General features: G+C 36.2%; 1 protein-coding gene across 4 annotated transcripts in view; it reads right to left on the bottom strand.

The window, feature by feature from the left end:
- Window positions 1-14: 14 nt before the first annotated feature.
- The window catches only part of LOC123539610 (sodium-dependent phosphate transporter 2-like), a 48,023-nt gene continuing 22,855 nt past the window's right edge, over window positions 15-25,182 (bottom strand). For 3 of the 4 annotated variants that reach the window (XM_045324266.2, XM_045324265.2, XM_045324267.2), the window contains 12 exons: window positions 23,001-23,212; window positions 19,888-19,992; window positions 17,772-17,912; window positions 14,369-14,454; window positions 13,660-13,756; window positions 13,273-13,392; window positions 6,214-6,276; window positions 5,961-6,035; window positions 4,865-5,136; window positions 4,052-4,173; window positions 3,194-3,379; window positions 15-2,594 (listed from right to left, as the gene is read on the bottom strand). In XM_045324266.2, coding sequence (XP_045180201.2) covers window positions 2,357-2,594; window positions 3,194-3,379; window positions 4,052-4,173; window positions 4,865-5,136; window positions 5,961-6,035; window positions 6,214-6,276; window positions 13,273-13,392; window positions 13,660-13,756; window positions 14,369-14,454; window positions 17,772-17,912; window positions 19,888-19,992; window positions 23,001-23,211 — 1,716 coding nt within the window. In that variant the 5' untranslated portion in view covers window position 23,212 and the 3' untranslated portion in view covers window positions 15-2,356. The remainder of the gene's footprint in view (window positions 2,595-3,193; window positions 3,380-4,051; window positions 4,174-4,864; window positions 5,137-5,960; window positions 6,036-6,213; window positions 6,277-13,272; window positions 13,393-13,659; window positions 13,757-14,368; window positions 14,455-17,771; window positions 17,913-19,887; window positions 19,993-23,000; window positions 23,213-25,182) is intronic. The other variant, XM_053527054.1, reaches the window with a different exon arrangement.

Below are 25,182 nucleotides of genomic sequence, written 5' to 3'. Positions count from 1 at the left end.
CATTAGTTCTGCAATTTTAATTTTTTTTTTTTTTTATATTTGCATATTAAGATAATTATTTACAAAATGAAAGCACTATTTCTGTGTTAACAGCAAAAATATTGTAGACCAAAGCCCTGAAATGAAAGTATAGGGTTAAGTTGTTAACTTAACAAAAGACACATTCACCCTTTTCAGGCAATTTTTTTCTCTCTAAAAGCTAAAAGTGTGGATTCTATTAAATTGGCTACACCTTATTGACAAATGCATTATTTGTCCTTTGAAGATGCTCTCCACTTGAAGTGTCTTACTGGTGAACACAAACATTTTATAAGCAAACATAGATGGTGGCCATTTTTCCTTTCACAAATAATTTCTTTTTTTGAATCCTTTCATGTGCCAATCCTAAAAAAATAAAATCATTCCATTTTATTTGGTATTAGAAAATTGAATTCTTTAACTCATGTTTCCAAAAAATTGACATTCTGGCCAAAACAGTTTTTTGACAACCAAATCAATTCATTTCACCTTACAGAGGTCAACTCGGGCAGTCACAGATGCTACTGAGAACTTTCATATAAAGCACACACTCTGTTAATGTTCAAATTTGTAGAAATATGTCTGAACCTTTTTTTACAGAAAATTTCAAAGCATACAGGATTAAACATATACATAAACGTACAAAAAATTTCTGATTTACGTTGATATGAAATGAGAAAAGTAAATGAAAATAAAATAACATAAAATTTCTTCAACATAAGAAAAATGCTATAAAAAGCATAAATAAAACCATTTTTAAACAGTGTCAGCAGGAGAATTTATTGTAGATTTATTGCAAAATTTCTGACAAATATATCAAAGGTGATATCTTGAACAATTTACATCGTCTTATCGAAGTTAAGTGAAAACAAAAATGTTTTGGGATAAGAATGACATCATAAAAGGTTTTCTGTTTTAATAATTTCTGTTGTTGTTTTCTTCTAAAAATGAATATTTAATTGCATTTAGGACATGTCCAAACATATGGTAATGACATTTTTCATGTTTTAAAATCTATTTACAAAATGCTGTGGTATATAATTATGTAATTGTATACAAATAGGTGTTTAATCAAGAGAGTTCCAGTTCCAATAATTGCACCCTTTATTACAAAAAAATTAAATGAATTTGTAAAACTGATTACCTTACATATTATTCAAATACAACTAAAGGAAAGATGAAAATGAAAACATGGTCTAATTGAATATAAATAAAGTGTCTACACCTTTTACCCCACCTACACTCATTGTATCATCTCTCATAACAGAAATACATACAAAATAAGTTATAGCACAAAAATAAAACTTCAAGCTTACATACAATGAACATATATCTATACAAAACATTGAAAGTTATCAGTATGAAACACACAAATCAAGATATCCAAGAAATGTACACAACAGTAACTCTTAAGAATATATCAACAATCAACAGCTTGTCATTGTAGAAAAATAATTAACATCAGATCATCATTTACTTTGTATATCATGTAAAACATGAGCTGCAGTATGGTAAATGGTACCCCAACATTTTGATGGGCTATGCATAGTTAATTTCTTTCGTAAGAGAATTTTCCTGGCCTCACAAGAGGAGGGTACCCATGTGTCTTTCATGATATCATTAAAAGCACCTGGATATAATACAACTGCAAAGCATCTGCAAGAGCGTAGATGATAGCTACTGCCCATGGGAAAGTGGCAGCTTTCGTATTATATTCAGTGGTAGAAAAAAAGTTTATAGTTTACATTATTCTACACATGAGTGAGTCTGTTGGGTTTTACTGCAAATCGACACAAAATGGTCACATACCTTGAAGCTACACACCTTGAGGTACCTTTTCCACACACTACAACTCAATATCTTGAGCAACTATAAAAATGAAGTTGAAGACTTCACATCATTATACTAGTGTCCGTTTGGAAGAGACTTAGGTTCTGGCAGCATGTTATTTATAGTTATATATCTGGGGAGAGCCCAATCGTTATAGAGACTCCTTTCTTGCCAACTTAACCATTCTAAAATACCTTATCTTTTCTCGATATTTTTTACATTCCTACTTTTATCTGTTCCACTCTCATTAACTCATCTGTTCTTTTTATCTTTTTCGTTGCCTTTGTACCTAACATTTGAAGAACTTCCTTTCCACTGATTACAATTCTTCTTATACTTTTTTTTTACCTATTTTCTACTTTCAAATCAATACTCCTTTTCTTGTTTAGTTTCTACGTAATTTCTACATGATCATTTCATGGCTGAGGGCCAATACTGATTTATCTAGACTACTTGACAGGTACTCGATAATCTTTCCTGATGCCTTTGGTTTTTTTCTCTCCCGTTATCACACCAATTCTCTCAAGCCCGCCATAAATGCCGCACTAAGTCCACCAGCGATAGGCAAAGTCACAAACCAGGCTATGATAATGTTTCTAAATAATTTCCAGTCCACACCGACCCGTGACCTAAACCATCCAACAAACACTATGCTTCCCACTTTACAATGTGTCGTTGATACTGGAATACCAATATTTGATGCCAGTAGTACCGTTAATGCTGATCCAACTTCTATACAAAACCCACTGAAAAAAAAACAACACACAAAAATATAGATCTACACTTACTAAACTGCGAAAACACTACACTGCATTGTCTGCAATGGTCGCAAAGGCAAATTCATTTGCCATCAGCAGGCAGCATTAATGGGGATTTTATGCTAAAATTTTTATACAAATAATTTCTGAGCAAATATCTTTTAATCAGAATTTCTGGAGAGGACTGAATGATGCCTTTCTAACAATCATTATGCTTATTCTTTGCAAGCCAGATTTTCTCTCTTCTCTATGAGAAAGTATAGCCAGAATATTCAGTGAAATTCTCTGCAACAACTTTACCCATTTGTTCCTTTTATCACTTTTTGAATCACATCAACACTTTCTAGCTTTTAATAATAGAGGCAGACCACAGATGTCCACCCCCCCTGGGAATCATATCAAACATGGGACAGCACTATGGTAGAAACACTCATCTAAGACCAATGAGCCAAACAGCTCCCTCATATGTAAGAATACCCCCAACCTGAGGGGTTCAAAACACATTCACGCGCAAGTGATTCATACTCAGCCACCTCAACAACTAGGCCTCGGAGGCCCCAACTTAAAAACAACAAAATGCTACAAACCTTGATGGTGTTATCCTAGTAAGATCTTCCCCGAGAGTTTTCATCACCCGTCTCCCCATGACCCAGAGTCCGACCGAAATTCCCAAACCACCCAGTAACAAGATCCAGATTGGGACAGGGGCCTTCTGTGCGGCACTTCCTGTTGAGGCTGTGATCCAAATTGCTACTAATGGCCCGATGGCATTACTGTAAAATTAATAAATTCATATTAAATTTCAATTCATCTTGTCCATCCTTTCAGGGCTCAAGATGTCTTCTCACTATACAAAATATCGGCAACACAAAACACATTCCGAAATTTCTAATTCACAAGAATGGCAAAAAGCGTTGTTTTTTTTGTGTGAACTATGCAGCCTTGATAGAACCTAATTTACTGGCTTTAGGCCCACACAAAAAACTTTGGGTGATGTTACCGCAAACAATTTTTTAATTACCGCCTTAGCCATTTTAGTATGATAAAGTTTTTCATGCTCTCACACAACAGTAAGTATCAAGGGTCATTAATTAAAAGCCTACAAGTAAAGACAGTGGGTTCGCGATGAAACAGTCCTGCCACTGTTATTTGCAGAATAGCTCAGTATTTCAGCCAATGGGAAAGAAAATCTTGAAGCAAGGTCAATATTTAGGGAAACTGTCCGATCTGAAGAAAGATTTATGAGGGGAATGGGCCTATATAGATGAAAACAAAGCCCTGGCTCACTAAGACTCGGGTCAAACTTCAATTTACAAAGGCACCGAGTTTATCTAAAAGCTATGAAAACTGAAAAAACTTAACAGCTCTTATCAATATTATCAAGAAATAAAAACTATCTGAAAACAAATCAGAAGAGTGTAATTTGCCATTTGTATTCTACTTACCTTACATCATTACCACCGTGAGCGAAAGACCCGAATACAGCTGTAAGTACTTGTAGGAATGAAAATAGACTGGTAGTCTCTGGGGTATCTTTGATTTTTTTTCTTGCTAATTCTCGTCTTTCCTGAAATAAACAAAATATAAATTGAGGTTAGACAAAACTAAATGCCTTCAGGTGCTGTACTTATAAAACGTAAGGGTTGATTTGGAGTGTAACTGTAACTTGATTTGACAATGCTATGAGTACATGCTGGCATTTCATTTTCTAAAATGTTCCCTTGCAATACTCAAGCAATTTTTTTTTAAATCATATTAAGACTTATTACAATATTCTTTTCTACTGAAAATAGTCTGTACAATATAGAAATATTGGCACATTTTTATATTTTATCCAGTGCGGATGTAGTCCCACAGAAGACGATGGATTAGCGTAACCTAGCAAATGTATTTATTTCACCATCTTGATTTACAAAATTCCTCTACTCACAAATCTTCCTTCCTATTTGGAACAGTAAGAATATTCATGCTATTCTAAACATGATCTTTGTAAAATGTTAAATCTATATCTTTACAATCTGTCTGCACCTGAGTAAAACCACCAGCTAGATAGCTAACATGGAAGACTTCTATAACTAAAACCTGACTTAAAACTAACAGCAACAAGATGGCAAGTGATTCAAGGTCAGTCCACTGACCAAAGCGGTGGCTTCAACCAATGTGATTTTTTTAAGCTGCTTAGTAAGAAATATAACATTTAAATTTTACAGTGATAATATTAAATTTATATATCAAAGTGGTGCAAATATCAGGCCTACCTCTTCATTCAGACTATTTGTTTCGAGACTGGCAGTGCTACCTGTCGTATTCCCACTATTGCTACTACAGTTGCTGTCTCCCTCGGGTTTTGAAACCTCGATTATGAACTCTTCCCTCTCAATTTTCGGGATCAACAAAGTGCTACTTTTAGCACTAATATTGCTTCTGCTCTGTGCTGCGTCCAGAATATCGTCGACATTTGAATCTTTCACGCTGAGTGGAAGGTTCTTCTTTTTGGCGGGCGTACTTGTTGATTTTGGTTGTAAATCACCTGTTACAGTAATATAAGAAGTTCAATGTAAATTCTAGCATAAAACTTCTGTTATTGCCACATTTCGGGGGTGTTTTAACAGGAGAGAAAACGTGTGTTAACAGAGAGATTCTCACGCTCACGTGCTGTTATAACATCTTTTTATATATGCGAGTTCCGTGGCAAAGCGTAAACGTCATTCGGCCCCAAAACGGTAAATTCAAAACAAAATGACGTCAACGTAAAAAAACAGCTCATCCCGCGCATTTCATGGAAATTTAGTGACGTTGAGGTAGGATGTATTCATTTATTAGTATTTTTTCTGCGTTTTATGCTAGAATAGCGTTAGTGCATGTTCATTTCGTGTAATAACATCTGCAGAATCCCTCGGGATTCTGCAGAGGTTATAACACAAAAAAACATGCATTATCCCTAAATTATAATTATGCTGTCTGATTATTCAATATACTATTTTATAATCATTATAAAAGTTGTATGAAACAGATTTTGAATGAAATCTGATTAAAACTGCAAAAAGAATTATCTGGCTTTGAAGTGACAGGGGATGGACAGACGGACAGATCACCAACAGTCGGTTCCAACCAACCTTTGAAAAGATAGTCAAAGAAATAATAAATTACAGAACTGAAACTTCCAGTTTTCTTCCTAAACCACTGTGTTCAATACATCAAATGCCTGAACTCTTATAAGGTAGAACTAAATAAGCATCTTCGTATCAATGAACATCTGGTTTACACAATATACAGCAAAATTTCTCCCTAAGTTCTACTAGAATTACTGATCTGTTGTAAGTTACAGATAGTCTTAAACCACCAACACCTTACCCAAATTTTCTTTATCAGATAATTTGGCACGTAATGCAGCCGCTTCTTTGGAATGTGCATTCAAGGTGTCTTGATCTGAAATGGTATAAGAAAACCCCGTCTAATTGTACATATAGTTCTTTCCCTCTTAGCTAGAAATCAGCAATAACTATTGTTTGGACAAAAGGTTTGTGCAATAAAAACATCTATCACATAATACATCCCATTTCACAGGCATATAAAAATATGCGAAACAGTAACATGAAAAACTCACAATTTTTATCACTTTCTATCAAGCCTTCTTCCTCTTTCTGTTTCGCTATAAATCTTGCATGACCTGAAAAGAAACCAAACTGTTTATTCAAGGCAGACAAAAACACCATGTGATTTACTTCATTTTCTTCTATTCATCACATATTTGCATGGAAACTGGCCCAACAACTGGTTTAATCTTTTTTCTTGGACATTCAGCATCCATCCACATCAAAATGCTTCTAATATTTTAATTTGTAATATGAACGAGAAGTAATTAAAGCAATACTAGATCTATACATCTATCACTTTGACATCTGGCTTATTTGATCTAACCCATAACTGCTTCATATACTTTTAATGCATTTAAAACGAAATTATTATTTTGCTTTTCTCACAGCAGATCAATGTCAGTGCATCCTAACTTCACTCTGCCAAAATTTATAAAAGTTCCCCCTACATTTATCAAAATTACTCCCCACCCCCTAAAACAGATACTCCTTCACCAGGATCAACAGTTACTCCCTTGGCAACAACAACAAACAAGAGGACCATGATGGTCCTGAATCGCTCACCTATCCCCACATGACCCAGTGTTGAACTGAGTATGACGTCGTTATTTCTATTATTTGACATAGTGACCTAGTTTTTGAGCACATGTGACCTAGATATCATCAAGATAAAACATTCTGACCAATTTTCATGAAGATCCATTGAAAAATATGGCCTCTAGAGAGGTCACAAGGTTTTTCTATTATTTGACCTAATGACCTAGTTTTTAAAGGCACGTGACCCACTTTTAAACTTGACCTAGATATCATCAAGGTCAACATTCTCACCAATTTTCATGAAGATCTCGTGAAAAATATGGCCTCTAGAGAGGTCACAAGGTTTTCTATTTTTCGACCTACTGACCTATTTTTTGACCCCACGTGACCCAGTTTCGAACCTGACCTAGATATCATCAAGCTGAACATTCTCACCAATTTTTATGAAGATCCATTGAGAAATATTGCCTCTAGAGAGGTCACAAGGTTTTTCTATTTTTAGACCTACTGACCTAGTTTTTGACCCCACATGACCCAGTTTCGAACTTGACCTAGATATCATCAAGGTGAACATTCTGACCAATATTCATGAAGATCTCATGAAAAATATGGCCTCTAGAGAGGTCACAAGGTTTTTCTATTTTTAGATCTACTGACCTAGTTTTTAACCCCACATGACCCAGTTTCGAACTTGACCTAGATATCATCAAGGTGAACATTCTGACCAATATTCATGAAGATCTCATGAAAAATATGGCCTCTAGAGAGGTCACAAGGTTTTTCTATTTTTAGATCTACTGACCTAGTTTTTAACCCCACATAACCCAGTTTCGAACTTGACCTAGATATTATCAAGGTGAACATTCTGACCAATTTTCATGAAGATACATTGAGAAATATGGCCTCTAGAGAGGTCACAAGGTATTTCTATTTTTAGACCTAATGACCTAGTTTTTGACCCCACGTGACCCAGTTTCGAACTTGACCTAGATATCATCAAGGTGAACATTCTGACCAATTTTCATGAAGATCCATTGAAAATTATGGGCTCTAGAGAGGTCACAAGGTTTTTCTATTTTTAGACCTAATGACCTAGTTTTTGACCGCACATGACCCAGTTTCGAACTTGACCTAGATATCATCAAGGTGAACATTCTGACCAATTTTCATGAAGATCCATTGAAAATTATGGCCTCTAGAGATGTCACAAGGTTTTTCTATTTTTAGACCTACTGACCTAGTTTTTGAAGGCACGTGACCCAGTTTCGAACTTGACCTAGAATTTACCAAGATGAACATTCTGACCCATTTTCATAAAGATCCCATGAAAAATGTGACCTCTAGAGATGTCACATGGAAAAGTTTACGGACGCACGCACGGACGACGGACACCGCACGATCACAAAAGCTCACCTTGTCACTTTGTGACAGGTGAGCTAAAAAGAACCCCTGGAAGCCAAACACCATCTAATTTGACTCAGTTAATGTAAGGACACATCAAGTGTACTATCTAAATTATTTTGTTTGTATATTAAAATGTAAACTAAAACAAGAAATCAAGGTTACTGGTCCATGTAAGCTGGCTTTGCACAACTTGTTCCATCATGATTTACATAATTTTGGGGTCAAGAAACATCAGAATACAAACAATTACCACAATTAGATGAATGTCATGTTTACGGTAGACTGGCGCTCATAATAGCCAAGAAAATATTGTGTAAATGGGAACAGATCAAACTGCATCTTTGTTTAATTCATCACAACTAAAGAATTTACATAAATAATTTAAATGTGTCCTGTGGCAAAAAGTCAACAGCTGTGGTTAACATTCAATCATTTAGAATTTAAAGTTATCTGTATAAATTGTTCACTTATGTGAATGTCAAACTTTTTGGGGGGAATCTTCAAAGCATGTCAGGTGTGAAAAAAAAAGCCTGTTTTGCTACGGGATGTAACCTTATTGCAATTAAAGCTTCTTCAGAATGGAAATTCCCTAGTTATGAAAAAACAAACGATATAGAAAGTTGACCAGGATATATCATAAGTGATCCAACGCAAATTTCAGCTGATTTTATTCCGACTTTTCATTCTAAATTTAGTCTATTCAATTTCATCATGTGAACTTTGTCAAAACAATTTTAATGTATAAACAATTGTATAAATAAACAATAACATATACATAAATGTACATCACTTGTTAATTAAATGCCCAGTTAATATTGATTTAACTGTAAAAATGCATAGTTGTACTTTGTAACATTTGCTTAACTGAAGTAAACATTGGTTCAGTGCCAAACAGACAGATGTACTGTATATGAAATTCACTTATGATCAAGTTCAATATGTACTGTTTCTGTTATAATACATTACATTTCTTCACGTATGCTGAAAACATGAAAATTAGCATTTACAAATTATATTGCAGTTGATTAACAAGTTTCCCTGATTTTCCTACTAACATATTTTTGTTTATATTTCTGTTTTACTATGCCAAAGCTTTTCTATAGCAGCCCAGGCCATTTTTCACTTCTTCCCATCAGATTTTTTTTCAAACCATGCAGTTTTTTTTTACCTCAGGAATTGTATTCCCCTTTGGCCAAATACAGAGATATTTTTCCTTGCAAATAACATGCAAGGGCTCCTTCCTCACTCAGCAGATAAAGAACCTCTGAGCAACCTCTAAAGTATTGGAAGCTGAACCTGCCTTAGCAGCAAGCTGAATAAAGCAGCCACTTGTCTAAAGCAGCCATCTGAATTAAGCAGCCACTTGACTAAAGCAGCCATCTGAATTAAGCGGCCACTTGTCTAAAGCAAACACCTGAATTAAGCAGCCACTTGTCTAAAGCAGCCACCTGAATTAAGCAGCCACTAGTCTAAAGCAGCCATCTGAATTAAGCAGTCACTTGTCTAAAGCAGCCACCTGAATTAAGCAGCAACTTGTCTAAAGCAACCACCTGAATTAAGTAGCCACTTGTCTAAATCAACCACCTGAATAAAGTAGCCACTTGTCTAAAGCAGCCATCTGAATTAAGCAGCCACTTGTCTAAAGCAGCCATCTGAATTAAGCAGCCACTTGTCTAAAGCAGCCATCTGAATTAAGCAGCCACTTGTCTAAAGCAGCCATTTGTCTAAAGCAACCACCTGAATTAAGCAGCCATTTGTCTAAAGCAACCACCTGAATTAAGCAGCCACTTGTCTAAATCAACCACCTGAATAAAGCAGCCACTTGTCTAAACCAACCACCTGAATTAAGCAGCCACTTGTCTAAAGCAACTGCCTGAATTAAGTAGCCACTTGTCTAAAGCAGCCACCTGAATTAAGCAGCCACTTGTCTAAAGCAACCACCTGAATAAAGTAGCCACTTGTCTAAAGCAGCCATCTGAATTAAGCAGCCACTTGTCTAAAGCAGCCATCTGAATTAAGCAGCCACTTGTCTAAAGAAACCGCCTGAATTAAGCAGCCACTTGTCTAAAGCAACCACCTGAATTAAGCAGCCATTTGTCTAAAGCAGCCAAGCAGTTTACTTTCAAAATTAACATTTATTCCTAATTTCAACTTGTCTTAACCAGCAACCTGCCTTATGTGTCACTCCCTTGACCGATTGCTAAATACAGGTTTAACTGAATCTCTACTTCTAAATACACTTAAAACTACTCTCTAACTCCTTTCAACTACAGACAAAAATTCATCTCCAGGTGGGATTTATTCAAAGGTAAATTCCCACTAAAGTGTTTAAACTGAAAATGTAAACAATGGTCTGCCTGTTTGTGGAAGGCCTTGAGCCCAGGTGTGACTGTACTGGAAGCACTCAGGAACCTTCTCTACTACTTTATGAGCCTTATTGAATAGCAAGTTTCTTATCTAATCTGCAGCCTATATTGGTAAATGTTTACACCTAAAATAAATTTTATGCCTCATGAACTGCAAACAGATCAATAAATCTTAATATTCCACAGAATCCTAAAATAGCTTACAGATATCCATTAAAACTTCATTATTTCATATGGTTCAACTTTCTTCTATTACACCATTCAGAAACTGTATTGAATCACTTTAACAAATATTTGTTTGTCTGTCTGTTTGGTTCTGTTTTTAATGTCCACTTACGTAAAACCAGTCAATTAACCAAACATATATTCCTAGATTCTGTACCAGTATGTACTTATCTTATAAATGACTGACAACTTCACAACATGACTTGGAGGACAAAAAATGACTTTAAGGTGGAGAATGAATGACTTTAGACACACACTGTATACTGTCCATTTGTCAAGAAGTACATACACCACGCCTTAGGATCAAACTCAACATCTTCTAAGCACAAGCATCTACTACAGCTTCTTGATCTCAAACCAGATCACTTCATGTAATACAAAAATGGAGGACAACTTCTCCACATGAAGGAAAGATACAGAATGCTTCTACATTTCAAACCAGATCTCTGCAAGTAACACAATGACTGAGGACAACTCCTCAACATTAATCAAATGTACAGGACGCTTCTAGATCTCAAACCAGATCTTTTGAAGTAAAACAGATGAAGGACAACTTGTCCACACAAAGCAAATCTAGAGGATTAACAACTTTAATCTATTGTCTCAAGAATTTTTACCAAGAGAATTACATCTTTTAAGTACCAAACCTATGTTAATCAAATGTGAAAACAAGTTGTAAGCATTTTTCCTTTTCAAATAATATAATTAGCACCTTTTAAAAATTTTAAAACCTTCTAGACAATATCAAAATATTTTGAAAATTTTATATCTTAGAAGATTTTTTTTAACTATTTCAAACACCTAAACTACTGATAACAGGGCTCGACACTAACGCTTGTCCGCGGGTCCGAGACCAGTGCTTTTCAGGGAGGACCACTAGCTTCTTGAATCTGTGTGGTCCGGTGGACCACCGAAAATTACAAGCAAGTCATTTTTAAAATAAATTAATAAACATTGTTCACGATACTGCAGTTTAAAAATAGAATTTGGTTTTCCCCGTGTATATTTTCTTGAAATTTGGAATGCCCGGATGTAACGCTGGTACTAAAACCCGGGATCGGAACACGGTAACTTATCTATCTGCTTGAAGTATTCTTTTACGAACTATTGAGGTATCAGTACAGTATCCAGCGTTCGGTAGACCAGAGGTTCTGGATTTTGACCCGCGAAAATCGAGAAAAACTCGTATCTGACTCGCACAGAAAATGTACCATGCGTCGGCGTGACCCGCGGAAATTTTCTTTGTTTCGTCTCGAGTTCGAAAGTTCTGCCCCTGTGCCAATCAAAATCCCAGTGAATTTAAATATTGTTTGCCGCCATAAGCGGAAGTATGGCAGTAGGCGGAGCGTCCTATATTAATTAGCTACTGACATATGTCAATTACGCCACGCGCCGACTGACACGTTGTCATCTCGCGGTTTGTATTTAGTGTAGATAATGTTAATTGATCAAAAGTTAAAAGTTAATTGATAAACAATGCGAGATGCAGCCTATTATCGTGTTTGTACAACTTGTTAATTAGCGGTATACAGCTTCTTGCCGATTATTACTGAACAACAAATTGGATAACGAAATTCATTTATTTTATGTGCTTGACACGTTTATCAGTTTATATAAGCCGATCGGCCGTTATGATCTATAGCATTTTATTTAATTCATTATCATTACCGAGGCAACAAATAAAAATGCGTTTAATAAGCAGAAATTATAAGTATTCAATAGGTATAATGAAAAAAAAAAATTTTATAACACATATTTTATCAAGAATTTAATGTTACTTTCGTTTTCCATATTTGTCACCCGTTTTCACGGCCGTGATTTTCGGATATTTTTAACGAGATTTTCTAGGCAATCTTAATGAAAAGTCAATAAAAAGTCTGCATTTAAGAAAAAATGACAACTGTTGCAAAAAAAATCTCTTGTTTTGAAGCATTTTTCGAGAAGAGGCACCAAACCCCACCCACTTAAAATATGAATTGCTGAAAAAAATCATCTTTATTGACATCTTTATTTTAAATTTGACTTTCAAAATTATTTTTAATAATTAAATGGCAGATGTTTATCAAAATAATAATATAAAAATCACATGTTTTGCAGTGTTTGTAAAAAGTACTCCATGAAAGAAGAGGGGGTCTCATATGTTACTGGTTGCGTTAACTTAAAAAACAACAACATCCATCTAGGTAGGACCACCTGAAATTCTGTCAGACCATCAGTCTGCAACAGCTGCTGGTCCTTCGGACCACCACTGGAAAAAAGTTAGTGTCTAGCCCTGCTGATAAAAGCTTTTTTTCAAGAATTGTCTACAGGTAACTGTATGTCTCTATAGCTCACTATCATTTCTTTGCATCAATTCCAAAATAACTTCCTACCTAAATGAAGATAAAGCATGATTGATATGTGTTGATAAGCGTGACATTTTTAACATCTTTTTACAGGTAATATCCCAATTATCTACCAGGATGATATAATCAGTACTTTCTAACATTTAGACTAAGACAAATACAAAATTTTTAAGTATTAAAATATTATACTTACTTTCAATTTTATTTCGTTGCCATGGTACAATTACAAACTTGATAAAAATCGCCAACAATATAGCAGGCCCAAACGTCAATATGAACGTGCCATAAAGAGGTATCTTGTTGAAATGTAATACTGCAATAACAGAAAAAGCAGAACTGACGATATGTTTGTCAGGATTTCAGGACTCTTTTAAAGAAATCTGTTGTACTTCTGTTGAAGATAGGGCCATAGTTGCCCTTGCATAGAAAGATCTCTTAAAGAGACAAAAAAAATTACCATAAGTGTTAGTAGACTGTTTGTTAAAAAGTGTGATCACTTCAGATTTTCTTGAAATTTTATGACAAAAATATTTACTTATAATTATAGTACAGAGATATAATGGCGCTGATTAACACTTACGCTCGGATCCCTTGAAGAATACAGAGAAAAAGTTGATTGCTATCGTAAACCCATAGAATATAGGAAGAAGCTTCAAGCCTGGCTCTAATGGCTTCTCCTGAAATATAAACAGTGGCAATTTCATTTGACAGAATGTCGTATTTATATATTTACAGTACATAAATCTTTATATATATCAACAGCTGACCCTATTGATTGGTCTATAGTTCAACACTATTGGTCCTTTGGATCTCAAGCAATAGTTTAAACTACTGAATGGCAAGCCACTCAATAAATGTCTAATGTGTAGTTATGATAAACCTCTGAAATTCAGGAGTAAAATCAATCATGACTTCCATTTTATTCCGATTTCCTGCCATCATTTCTCATTTTGTTTCTTGGTGTTAAAATGGCAATTTAAAAGCAGAAATACAGACACATGATTAGAAGCTACAGACATTTATTGCACACACTGTGGATCTTGTCTGAAATGGCTGTTCTGTGCAAGTATGAAACATATTTTTACTTTAATGAAAAAATTTAATGGGAATTTATTTGTTCAAGAGGATATAATTGTATCCCCCTTCAACTATATATATGATTTATGTAAAGCTTGTAAGGTGCACAGAAATATCTCTTCCAACAATTTTTATTTCCATTCCTTGATAATTCCAATATATTCCAAGAGATTTCTAGATATGTAATACGAAGACATTTAGCTGGTTCCTACCTTGACTAGCACAAGTTTAAATATGAAGAAGAAAAGCAGTGTGGAGATCCCTCCAGACAGTAAAGGTGATGCGAACCAGGAACCAACTGAAATCATAAAAACACATGGAATATATTTCATTATTCAAATATATCAATATTTCATGCATGACTCTATGCGTGTGTTTGGGGTGCTCTGTGCTTTCGCAGTGTACGAAATTCAGATTTGAATCCAATAGCCCGTTTGGGCTACCAGATTAAAAAATTTCCAAGCCCGACACCAATTTCACTAGCCCGAACTTTAACACCTTAAAATACATAATTTTTGCACCATATAACATTTTGTTTTACAGACATCTCTATGCTTGTTTGAAGTAATAAAAACGACATACAGCCAGTACATGTTTGCCATGTTTTCGAAAAATTTTAACTCGAAATACTCCAGTCCAGATCAGCATCGTCAGAGTCCAAACACTCCTTGCCAAAACGAAATCTAAACTGTTATGCCCGATTTTTTAGGACCCGCACTCGCCAATTACTGCAACTCGGACTGTTGACAATTTTTAAGATGTAATACCGAGTGCTGAATACACATTACACACACGCTGATAGCATAATTTAAGCTCCACCTACTGCAGGTACTTGTGAGATTTTCGCGAGAAGTGTGAAAGCTAAGCAAATTATCCGTTACGCTAGAGATGATTGTATTCAACCAATTAGCGCTGCGGTTACGTCTTTGACACTGTGTTTGATTGTCAACACGTAAGAGTGCAAAAACCAATAATTCCATAAGCGTTTCTCAGTCTGGAAAATCACGATGCAGTACTCGTTTAATTAGCATGTTTTTTTTTTTTTTAACAAATGAGAAAAATTCGGTAGCCCAGTCGGGCTTGTACCTGTGGAAAATCGGTAGCCCGAGCTGAAATTTGGTAGCCACGGGCTGTCGGACTACCGTGAATTTCGAACACTGCTTTCGGAAAATCTACCCTTACCTTTTATCTTCGGTAATACAGGTATGAAGATATGCAAAGCATGCAAGAGCTTTACAATAAACCATGATTGTTTTGTTTCACTCAGTTTATGATACACTCAAACAATTAACAGGGTTCGAATTTAAGCTCGCATACTCGCGAAATGCGAGTGCAAATTTCAAACTGCAAGGTGAGATTTCAGACACCAGCATTTTTTTGCGAGTGAAAATTTTTGGCCGAATAATGTGCATTTCTAACAGTCTTCTCGATCTTACACTGTTCTTTCTTTAACAACTTGCGGTCATTGCAGCGCATTGTCATTTGCAGAACGAATTTCGGAGCACTGTTTCATCTTTCGTCGTAAACGGAAGTTTACACTTGATACATGTCCCGTGTGCATGTCTTTTCAACTGTGACAAGTACCTGCACCAATTTTGATGACGTTTACCGCATCCGGTGGGTTTTTTGGTAATCTATAATAAGTTACTATCTATATAGCGCAAATACGATTGGCTGGACTCGTCACATGGATGTTTGTGTTAATGTTCTAAGAAAGTGACAAGTCGCGGAAAATGCAAGTTGTTTTTTCATTTAGCAAGTTAAAACAAGAGCTGTCTCCGTAGGATGACACATGCCCCCGATGGCACTTTGAATGAATAGTTATGGCCGATGTTAAAGTTTAGGACCTTTGACCTACGGAGCTGGGTCTTGCGCGCGACACATCGTCTTACTGTGTCACACATTCATGCATAGTTATTTTAAAATCCATGCATGAATGACAAAGATAAGGACCGGACATGCCCATCAATGCACTATCATGAAAAATGATCTTTAACGTCTAAGTGTGACCTTGACCTTTGAGCTACGGACCTGGGTCTTGCGCACTGCACGTCGTGTTACTATGGTACACATTCATGCCAAGTTATTTGAAAATCCATCCATCGATGACAAAGATATGGACCGGACACGCCCATCAATGCACTATCCTTTAACGTCTAAGTGTGACCTTGACCTTTGAGTTACGGACCTGGGTCTTGCGCACTGCACGTCGTTTACTGTGGTACACATTCATGCCAAGTTATTTGAAAATCCATCCATCGATGACAAAGATATGGACCGGACACGCCCATCAATGCACTATCCTTTAACGTCTAAGTGTGACCTTGACCTTTGAGTTACGGACCTGGGTCTTGCGCACTGCACGTCGTCTTACTGTGGTACACATTCATGCCAAGTTATTTGAAAATCCATCCATCGATGACAAAGATATGGACCGGACACGCCCATCAATGCACTATCCTTTAACGTCTAAGTGTGACCTTGACCTTTGAGCTACGGACCTGGGTCTTGCGCACTGCACGTCGTCTTACTGTGGTACACATTCATGCCAAGTTATTTGAAAATCCATCCATCGATGACAAAGATATGGACCGGACACGCCCATCAATGCACTATCCTTTAACGTCCAAGTGTGACCTTGACCTTTGAGCTACGGACCTGGGTCTTGCGCACTGCACGTCGTCTTACTGTAGTACACATTCATGCCAAGTTATTTGAAAATCCATCCATCGATGACAAAGATATGGACCGGACACGAAAATTGCGGACAGACCGACAGACAGACGGTTCAAAAACTATATGCCTCCCTTCGGGGGCATAAAAAATACCACTTGGGAAAAAATGCAAGTAGAAAATCTGGCTAAATTCGAACCCTGTAAAATTTAGTTCAAAACTGAAACATTTCCAGCTTATAATGGTAGACAAAGACCCTAGATGCCACTTCTGGCATTATTTATGGTACATTCAGGCACCAGGGTAGAACCAACAACCATCCATAAGCCACCTGGATACCGGTAGTTTCCTTAGAATATGAGTTTCAAACACACAGCTGTTATGGCCAAGTGATTCTAGGTAAGCCACCTTCACCATTCAGCAAGGAAGGTGCCATGTCACACATGTTGTATAAAGTCCAGGCTTGTAGACCATGCTAAGAAGAGGTCTTTATTTGCTGGATAGAACAAACAGCAAACTGCCTATCACCCAAGGTCACAAGGGGATGAATAAATTGCTGTTATGACCAGGGTTGTTTTTTTTGCAATCCAAAACCAGGAACTATAGGGAAAATCAACATGGATCACATAAATTGTTCAACTGAGCCCCAAGTTCTCAAGCAAACAAAATTTCAGCCAGTAATGTTCCACTGGACTACAAAATTGCTTCAACTGAGGATGAAACAAGACTTAGCGGTCTTTAGAGCAAGGTGTCTGTGATCAAAGATGGTCAAAAATAACTCTGAAATTGACATAAAATTCAACTAAACTTCAGACAAATGATTGAAAAGAATTTAATACCTTTTCAAATGACAAACTTGACATGTTTTTCTTGGAAATAATGACCTTGTGACTTCTTAAATATGTTCCCAAGGTAAATGCACAAAGCTAAATATAAACTTACTAATATATCCAAGTTGTTTCCAGTTGACACCACTAACCCCATGTGCAACTAGTGAGAAGCCTAGAGTAGCTCCCACTATACTGTGTGTTGCCGACACTGGAAGTTTGAGAAATGATGCTATCAACATCCATATGCACGACCCTGAAAAATAAATTAAATTAGTGACCCACAATACAATAGGGGTTGTCTACTTCGTAAGCCCTACCACCCTATGAAGTTTGAAGGTTCTAGGTCAAATGGTTCTCCAGTTATTGATCAAAATTTAAGGGAGGAATTACACAAAGTTGTATAAAAAGAACAAAAACACTCCATAATTGACCTTTTTGTTCCTTTTAAATATAACACCAACATAATCTATAAAATGTGGAAAATTGTCATTAAATGTTGCTTAAATGTGACTAACCATCTTTAGCTTTGATTTATCATTTGATGGGACTGTAACTGTCAACAATATTGCAGAAAATGAGTGACTGGTCAATCAGTCTTCTGTTTTACATTTCCAATATCAAGACAACTGCTTTCTTCCATCATATATCACAATATTTTATCTGGTCACTCTCTCCCACGGTCTGCTACTACCATAATATTGGTATTGGAAAGTGACTAGGCAATGTTTGCAAATAACTTGGTGTCTACGCATTAACTTTTGCAGAAAATTAAATAACGGTCTCGAATATAATCATACAAATAGGAAGTTTCGTAAACACACACACGCAATAATGTTCAGCCAATCCTTATACCAGAGAAGCTGTAATCAATATCGTCTAGCTTTCCTGTAAACATGCGAGACTGTTTTCCAAAATTTTATTTACTACGTGTCTGAAATTTTTCACAGGAATCTCCAGAGTATCTTTCAATAGTGATCGGACAGAACAAGATGTGAAGTTTCTTTTACCCTGAGGTTTGCACTTTTGGATAAATGAGTTAGAATACTGCAAGAATATATCCTTTTGGGAAAACTGATATTTCTCCTGTCATCTGTTCTGCAAATGATGCTATTAAAACAAATAAAAACTCTCTAGATATGAAATGCTTTTAGTTCATCCTAGCAGAAAATGTCTCAGTTGACAACCACGCAGTATCTATTACCATTATGTTATTATGTGTTATCTGAAGGAATAAATTAACCAAGAAAAACATCTCTTGCCATTGTATTTCTATCTGGCAGTGAGTACAGATCTTTAAGGTGTTTCTCTATAGCAACTGTCAGCTTCCCCTCCTGTAACCATTGTATCTTTCAAACATTTGGCTCCTTCAAGGATTGGACCCAACATATATGTCTAGATGCTTATGCTCCTGCCTTAGTTATGACCTTAACCCTTACCCTGCTAAATTTCTTTAATGAACTTGGCCATCTTTCAATTTGGTCAATACCATTTACTGATAAGGGCTTTTTACCAAAAAGATACTGACTGAATGGCGAACAGTGCAGATCATGATGTGCAGGCTGATCATGATCTACACTGGTCACAAAGTCAGAATCAATCGTGTCAAGCATGATAAGGGTTAACAGTGTTAGAATAATATAAACTTCAACTAAAGCTAATGGGCGTTACTATTTCACATCGCCTTATACGCAGTTACTGTGATATGATAACTTTGAGACACCTATCTTTTGTTCTTATTTTCAACAGTCTGTAACTGGTCCGAGATCTGCTATATAACTCAATGTTGTTTAACACAATGTTAAAGGAGAATTACAATGACTTGCGATTGAATATTGGTAAAATTCAGTATCTTAATTTATCTATGCAACCATAGGGCAACTTTATCCATACCTGGCTGGTCAAACAGGCCAAGTACTGTACACCGTGCTCTGAGATTTGGTACTATATACAAAACTCCTCTTGTCCACGCATGTCAAACAAGCCTGTATCATCGTGATCATACCTTAGCCTTTAGCTTGCTGGCAGCAATTGAATTTGTCTTTGCGACCAGTACAGACCAAGATCAGTCTGCACAGATTGATCATGGTCTGCACTGTTCGCTATTCAGTCAGTAAATTTTCAGTGAACACCCCTCTGAATAATAAATAGTACTGCCCAAATTGAATGATGGACAAGTCCATTTTAGAAATTTAGCAGCGTAAAGTTTAATACACTACAGAAAATCTCACCTGATAATGCAGCCAAATTTCCCACCATAAACTCTGCTTCAGTACCATTTGGGAACAGGTCCACAGATATTATACCCTTCCGTATAGTGTCTGATACCTTTGCACCTAAATATATACAAATAATTCCTTGATTTCATGTGTACATGTACATTAGCAAAACATAATATATCAACATAAAAGTATAACACCTTACATCTTTCTGGTATTTCAAACAGCATAAAATGTATTGCAGACAGCAATTACAGAACAATGAGATTAGCAACAGATTTAAATCAAAACTAGAGATGCTTTTGAGAAAAGCGCATGTCTCCCACAACTGCCTTGTTTGTCTGGATTGTTCAGACCAATGGTTCCTATCAAAAATGTCTAGTTTGTCTAGATTGTCTAGATGATATATCCAATCAGTAATTCAAGGGCCATAATCCAAAAAAGCCTGGGCGGATTTGGCTAGTTATCGAACTTGGCCAAGGTCTTATGGTCATATGACAAACACATTTTGTTCAAGTTTGGTAAGATCGGATGAGAAATGTTCGACTTAAAGAGTGCGGTCGTGCTTTGTGAAGACAGACGCGCGCGCGCACGCACGCACGCACGCGCGCACACACACACACACACACACACACACACACAGGAGTAAATCAATATGTCTCCCACACCACTGTGTGATGGGAGACATAACTAACCACTTTGAATGAATTCATTTTTTCTCTATTCTGACATTATAAAACAGACTATAATGCTTCATCAGCAGCATCTACCACTATTAATGTATTCCTAATTAAAGTCAAATATATCAGGTATACATAGATAACTGTTTGTCTTGTTGGGTTTAATTATCTTTTCATAATTAATCAACCACCTGTTACTGAATTGTTAACCAGTAATAACAATTTCCCACAATTAACAACTCCTCTACATGAATGGACGACTGATGACCTTAAACATTCTATCATAAAGAACATCTGCCTAAGCTAATATTTGTTGGTGTTACTGGGTTTTAAAAACATCCAGCTTTTGATGGTGGACGAAGACCCCAGATCCCCCCACCCCCGTATTATATGAAGCATGGCCAAGCACCTGAAACCATGGACATTCTGTTAATAGCCAGTTGATTGAGACTTCACAGGTTACCTGGTAAGAATTCTACTCCCCAAGAGAGGTTTCAAACCCATCACAGTGAGGAGTAAGTGATTCTAAGCCAGTGACCTTAACCAAATTTGGCCCTGATCTGAACCTGCAACATCCAAATAATAAGTGCTATGCACTGCCTACTTAGGTAAGCAGTAGGGTTATCAGGCTCACGAAATATACCTGAATAACTGGTTACTGAACTCTTAGACAGAAAAAATACAACAGAAAGGTCACTGACATTTCCAATTCCATGTTATCCAGGATATAAGTAACAGACACCATTTCAGCAGACTATTCAAAGTCTCAAGTTATACCCTTGGTGTTATACAACAGACATAAATACCTCTGACAGGCACAAATGTCAGAACAATAATTGATAAAGCTATCAAGAGATGGCTCAGCTTTGAAGAATAGATTTCATTTCCTTAGTTCATATATTATTCAACATATTCAACAATACTACCAAGAGCAAGTCACTCTTTTTGCCCAAATGGAGATACAGGCTGCCTATCCATGTGTCCAGAAACATTTGTGTTGAATTATTTCAGATACAATTTTTAAATTCCAGGAGTTATGGCCCTTTATTTGTCACTATTGCTTTGCATGTGCATCCTGTGTGCAGGGGTCCTGAAATATTTTCAGCGTCTACTTGTCCACGGACAAGTTGGGCCCACAAATCCACTTGTCCGTACCAAAGAAGAGCTTGTCCGTACTTTTCAGTTTAAAAAGGAAAGGATCAGCATTATCATTACTAAATAAACAAATAATACAAACATACACTTCTGTTGACTTCTATTTTGACTTATATAAAGTTTTTATGTTATGACTTGAACCATCCATTTGAAAATATGTTATAACTAGCAAGCTAAGTGACTAGAACATCCACTTGAAAATATGTTATGACTAGCAAGCTAAGTGACTAGAACATCCACTTGAAAATATGTTATGACTAGCAAGTTTAGTGAGTAGAGAATAATTAAGAATACTTGAACACATGCCATTGACAAAAATAATCTCAGTATGCCTAGAATTTCTACCCTGGTCCCATAACATTCACTGAATACTGCACTGGTCTTTCAGGGGTCTTGAAATAAGCTTTCAGAGTTGTTAAATGTCAAAACAATCGACTCGAACAATTAAGCCACAAATTTTGGCTACTAAACTTTTTTACATAGCGCCAACCTCGCTCATCGATTTTCTGAAAATCAAAAATGAAAGTAGATAACGGGAAACCCCAGACTGGCACTCATTTTCAACTTCACGGTATAACTTTCCAATAATGATCATTAAATGTAGTAAACCAGTCCACGTGTCTACAAATGGCTGCATACATTTTTGTTTTGATAATTTAAGGGTCATAAATGATCACAAACAGATTAGATATTGCCTTTAGGCATGCGGAAATCACAGATGACGCCGATTAGTTTCGTTTTCATAAAATGTTTACCATGGAAATTTTACTTGTCCCCGGACAAGCCAGCTTCTAATAACTGCTTGTCCGGACCGAGGAATCCACGAATCGGACAACTCGGACAGCTTATTTCAGGACCCCTGGTGTGATGTTCAGTTGATAAAATCATTTCTCCACCAACTGCCTAGTGAATCGCATGAAGTCTGTCTTACTTTATTTTAATCAAATAAATTAGCTTACTGCTTACTCCCTTAATCTGGTTTTAAGCCTGTATTATTCATTGTACATTCATTTCTTTCCAAACATTTGCTAAATGAATGTACCATTGTGAAATAATTAATAGTTATAATAACAGTTGTGCGGGATTAATTTTTGTGGATTTTGGGATAGCGTCAAACCACAAAATAAATCCAAATGAACAAACAAATTTCCTTTTAATCTGATTTTCTGTTTTAAATGTACAAAGTCCCAATGAAATGGCTATTTTGGTGCAAAAACAAAGTTTACTAAATACTATACAATATATCTATAGATACTGTATATCTATAGATACTATTTCACAACTGCTCACCTATCAAAATAGCTCCAAGGATTTCGAATATGGTTCCAAGAATGCATGCCTGTTTCAAGGTCAAGACTTTAGCCCCAACTGAAGATCCAAATGAGTTTGCCACATCGTTAGCACCGATTCCAAATGCAAGAACGAACGCAATGAGGAACGCAACCACAACAATCCAGATCCAATCATCATTCACAATTTGCCAGTAGTCACTTGTAAACATGCTGCAATATTCAAAAAATCAAACAAATATATTCAAATCCATATCTAAAAAAAAAATCACAGCAATCAAAGAGTACACGTTTCTATATCCAGTTTTCAGTTCTACACTTGATGTCACCTTAATATCTTTCTGAAAAGTAATCATACTTGAATGCACTAGCTGTTCGAATATAGCTAAATGTAACGCAGAAAACCATTTTGCAGCAATATTAGAGCACAAAAAAACTGCTGCCGTTAATTCTCAAAGAAAAACAAATCATTAATGGAATATTCCGATCTCATTTTCAACACTAATGAAGACTGGAATATTAGGCCAGATGAGTTGAGATACACTGAAATCATGCAATAACCACATGCAATAATTACTGAAGGGCTATGAAATTGTCCTTGGCATTTCATCATAATGATTGACTTGTTTCCTCTTAAAAAATTTACATATGATAATTTAGTTGGCAAATCAGTATTTTTCACATAAATTTCTTATGTCAATTTTTTGTTTGTTGAGTTTATGGTTGTAATAAGACCCCAGGTGCCACACTAGACATTATTTTAACACAGACTGGCACCCCCGCGAACACGACTGACCTCTGCAAGCTATGTGACTAACTTCTACCCATAACAAAACTGCGCCATGCTGAGACTCAGAATGGGACAAAGAATGTTTTGCGGTCTGTGACCGTAAAATTTTGGACCAAAGATGAGTAAAATACATACCTGTCAAGTCTGACGCTTGAATCGTGATTCTCACGAGTTCAAGGTTTGATCACGACTTAACGAATTTGGAGCACTTTCTCACGCTTTCTAAAACAAGAGCACCGCCTTGCGGGTGCTGACGCTCATCTGATTTTTTTTGTGTAATAGAAATATTGTCCTACCCATGATTTTCTAAGTCTAAAAAGGGCCATCATTCTTGCAAAAAGCAGGTTAGAGTTATGTTTCTTGATGTTCAGTGTCCACTTATGATGGTGAAAAACTGTTGCAAGTTTTAAAGCAATAGCTTTGATAGTTTATGAGAAAAGTTGACTTAAACATAATACTCAACCAAGAAAATTATTTTCTAAGTCCAAAAAGGCCAATAATTATTGCAAAAAGCAGGATGGAGTTATGTTGCTTGCTGTACAGGGTCAGCTTATGATGGTCAACAAGTGTTGCAAGTTTCAAAGCAATAGCTTTGATAGTTTAAGAGAAAAAGTTGACCTAAACATAAAACTTAACCAAGAAATCTGATATTTTCTAAGTCCAAAAGGGGCCATCATTCTTGCAAAAAGCAGGATGGAGTTATGTTTCTTGCTGTACAGGGTCAACTTATGATGGTGAACAAGTGTTGCAAGTTTTAAAGCAATAGCTTTGATAGTTTAGGATAAAAGCTGACCTAAACATAAAACTTAACCAAGAAAACTGATTTTCTAAGTCCAAAAGGGGCCATAAATCTTGCAAAAAAAAAGATGGAGTTATGTTTCTTGATGTACAGGGTCTGCTTATGATGGTGAACAAGTATTCCAAGTTTCAAAGCAATAGCTTTGATAGTTTAGGAGAAAAGTTGACCTAAACATAAAACTTAACCAAGAAATCTGATATTTTCTAAGTACAAAAGGGGCCATAAGTCTTGCAAAAAGCAAGATGGAGTTATGTTTCTTGCTATACAGGGTCAGCTTATGATGGTGAACAAGTATTCCAAGTTTCAAAGCAATAGCTTTGATAGTTTAGGAGAAAAGGTGACCTAAACATAAAACTTAACCAGGCAACGCCGACGCAGACGCCGACGCCGACGCCGACAACCGCTCAAGTGATGACAATAACTCATCATTTTTTTTCAAAAAATCAGATGAGCTAAAAATCAGACCAAAAAATTTGTGGACCACTTATTTTCTCTAATTTGCCATCTGGCATCGTTATTTTAAGACAGGATGAGACAGCAATAAACAGAAAACACATGTCAAGTGTCATTTTCAATGTACTGATTACGTAACAG

Source organism: Mercenaria mercenaria, chromosome 16 (assembly GCF_021730395.1).
Source record: "Mercenaria mercenaria strain notata chromosome 16, MADL_Memer_1, whole genome shotgun sequence".
Lineage (NCBI taxonomy): Eukaryota > Metazoa > Mollusca > Bivalvia > Venerida > Veneridae > Mercenaria > Mercenaria mercenaria.
This window is presented reverse-complemented; position numbering and strand designations above follow the sequence as displayed.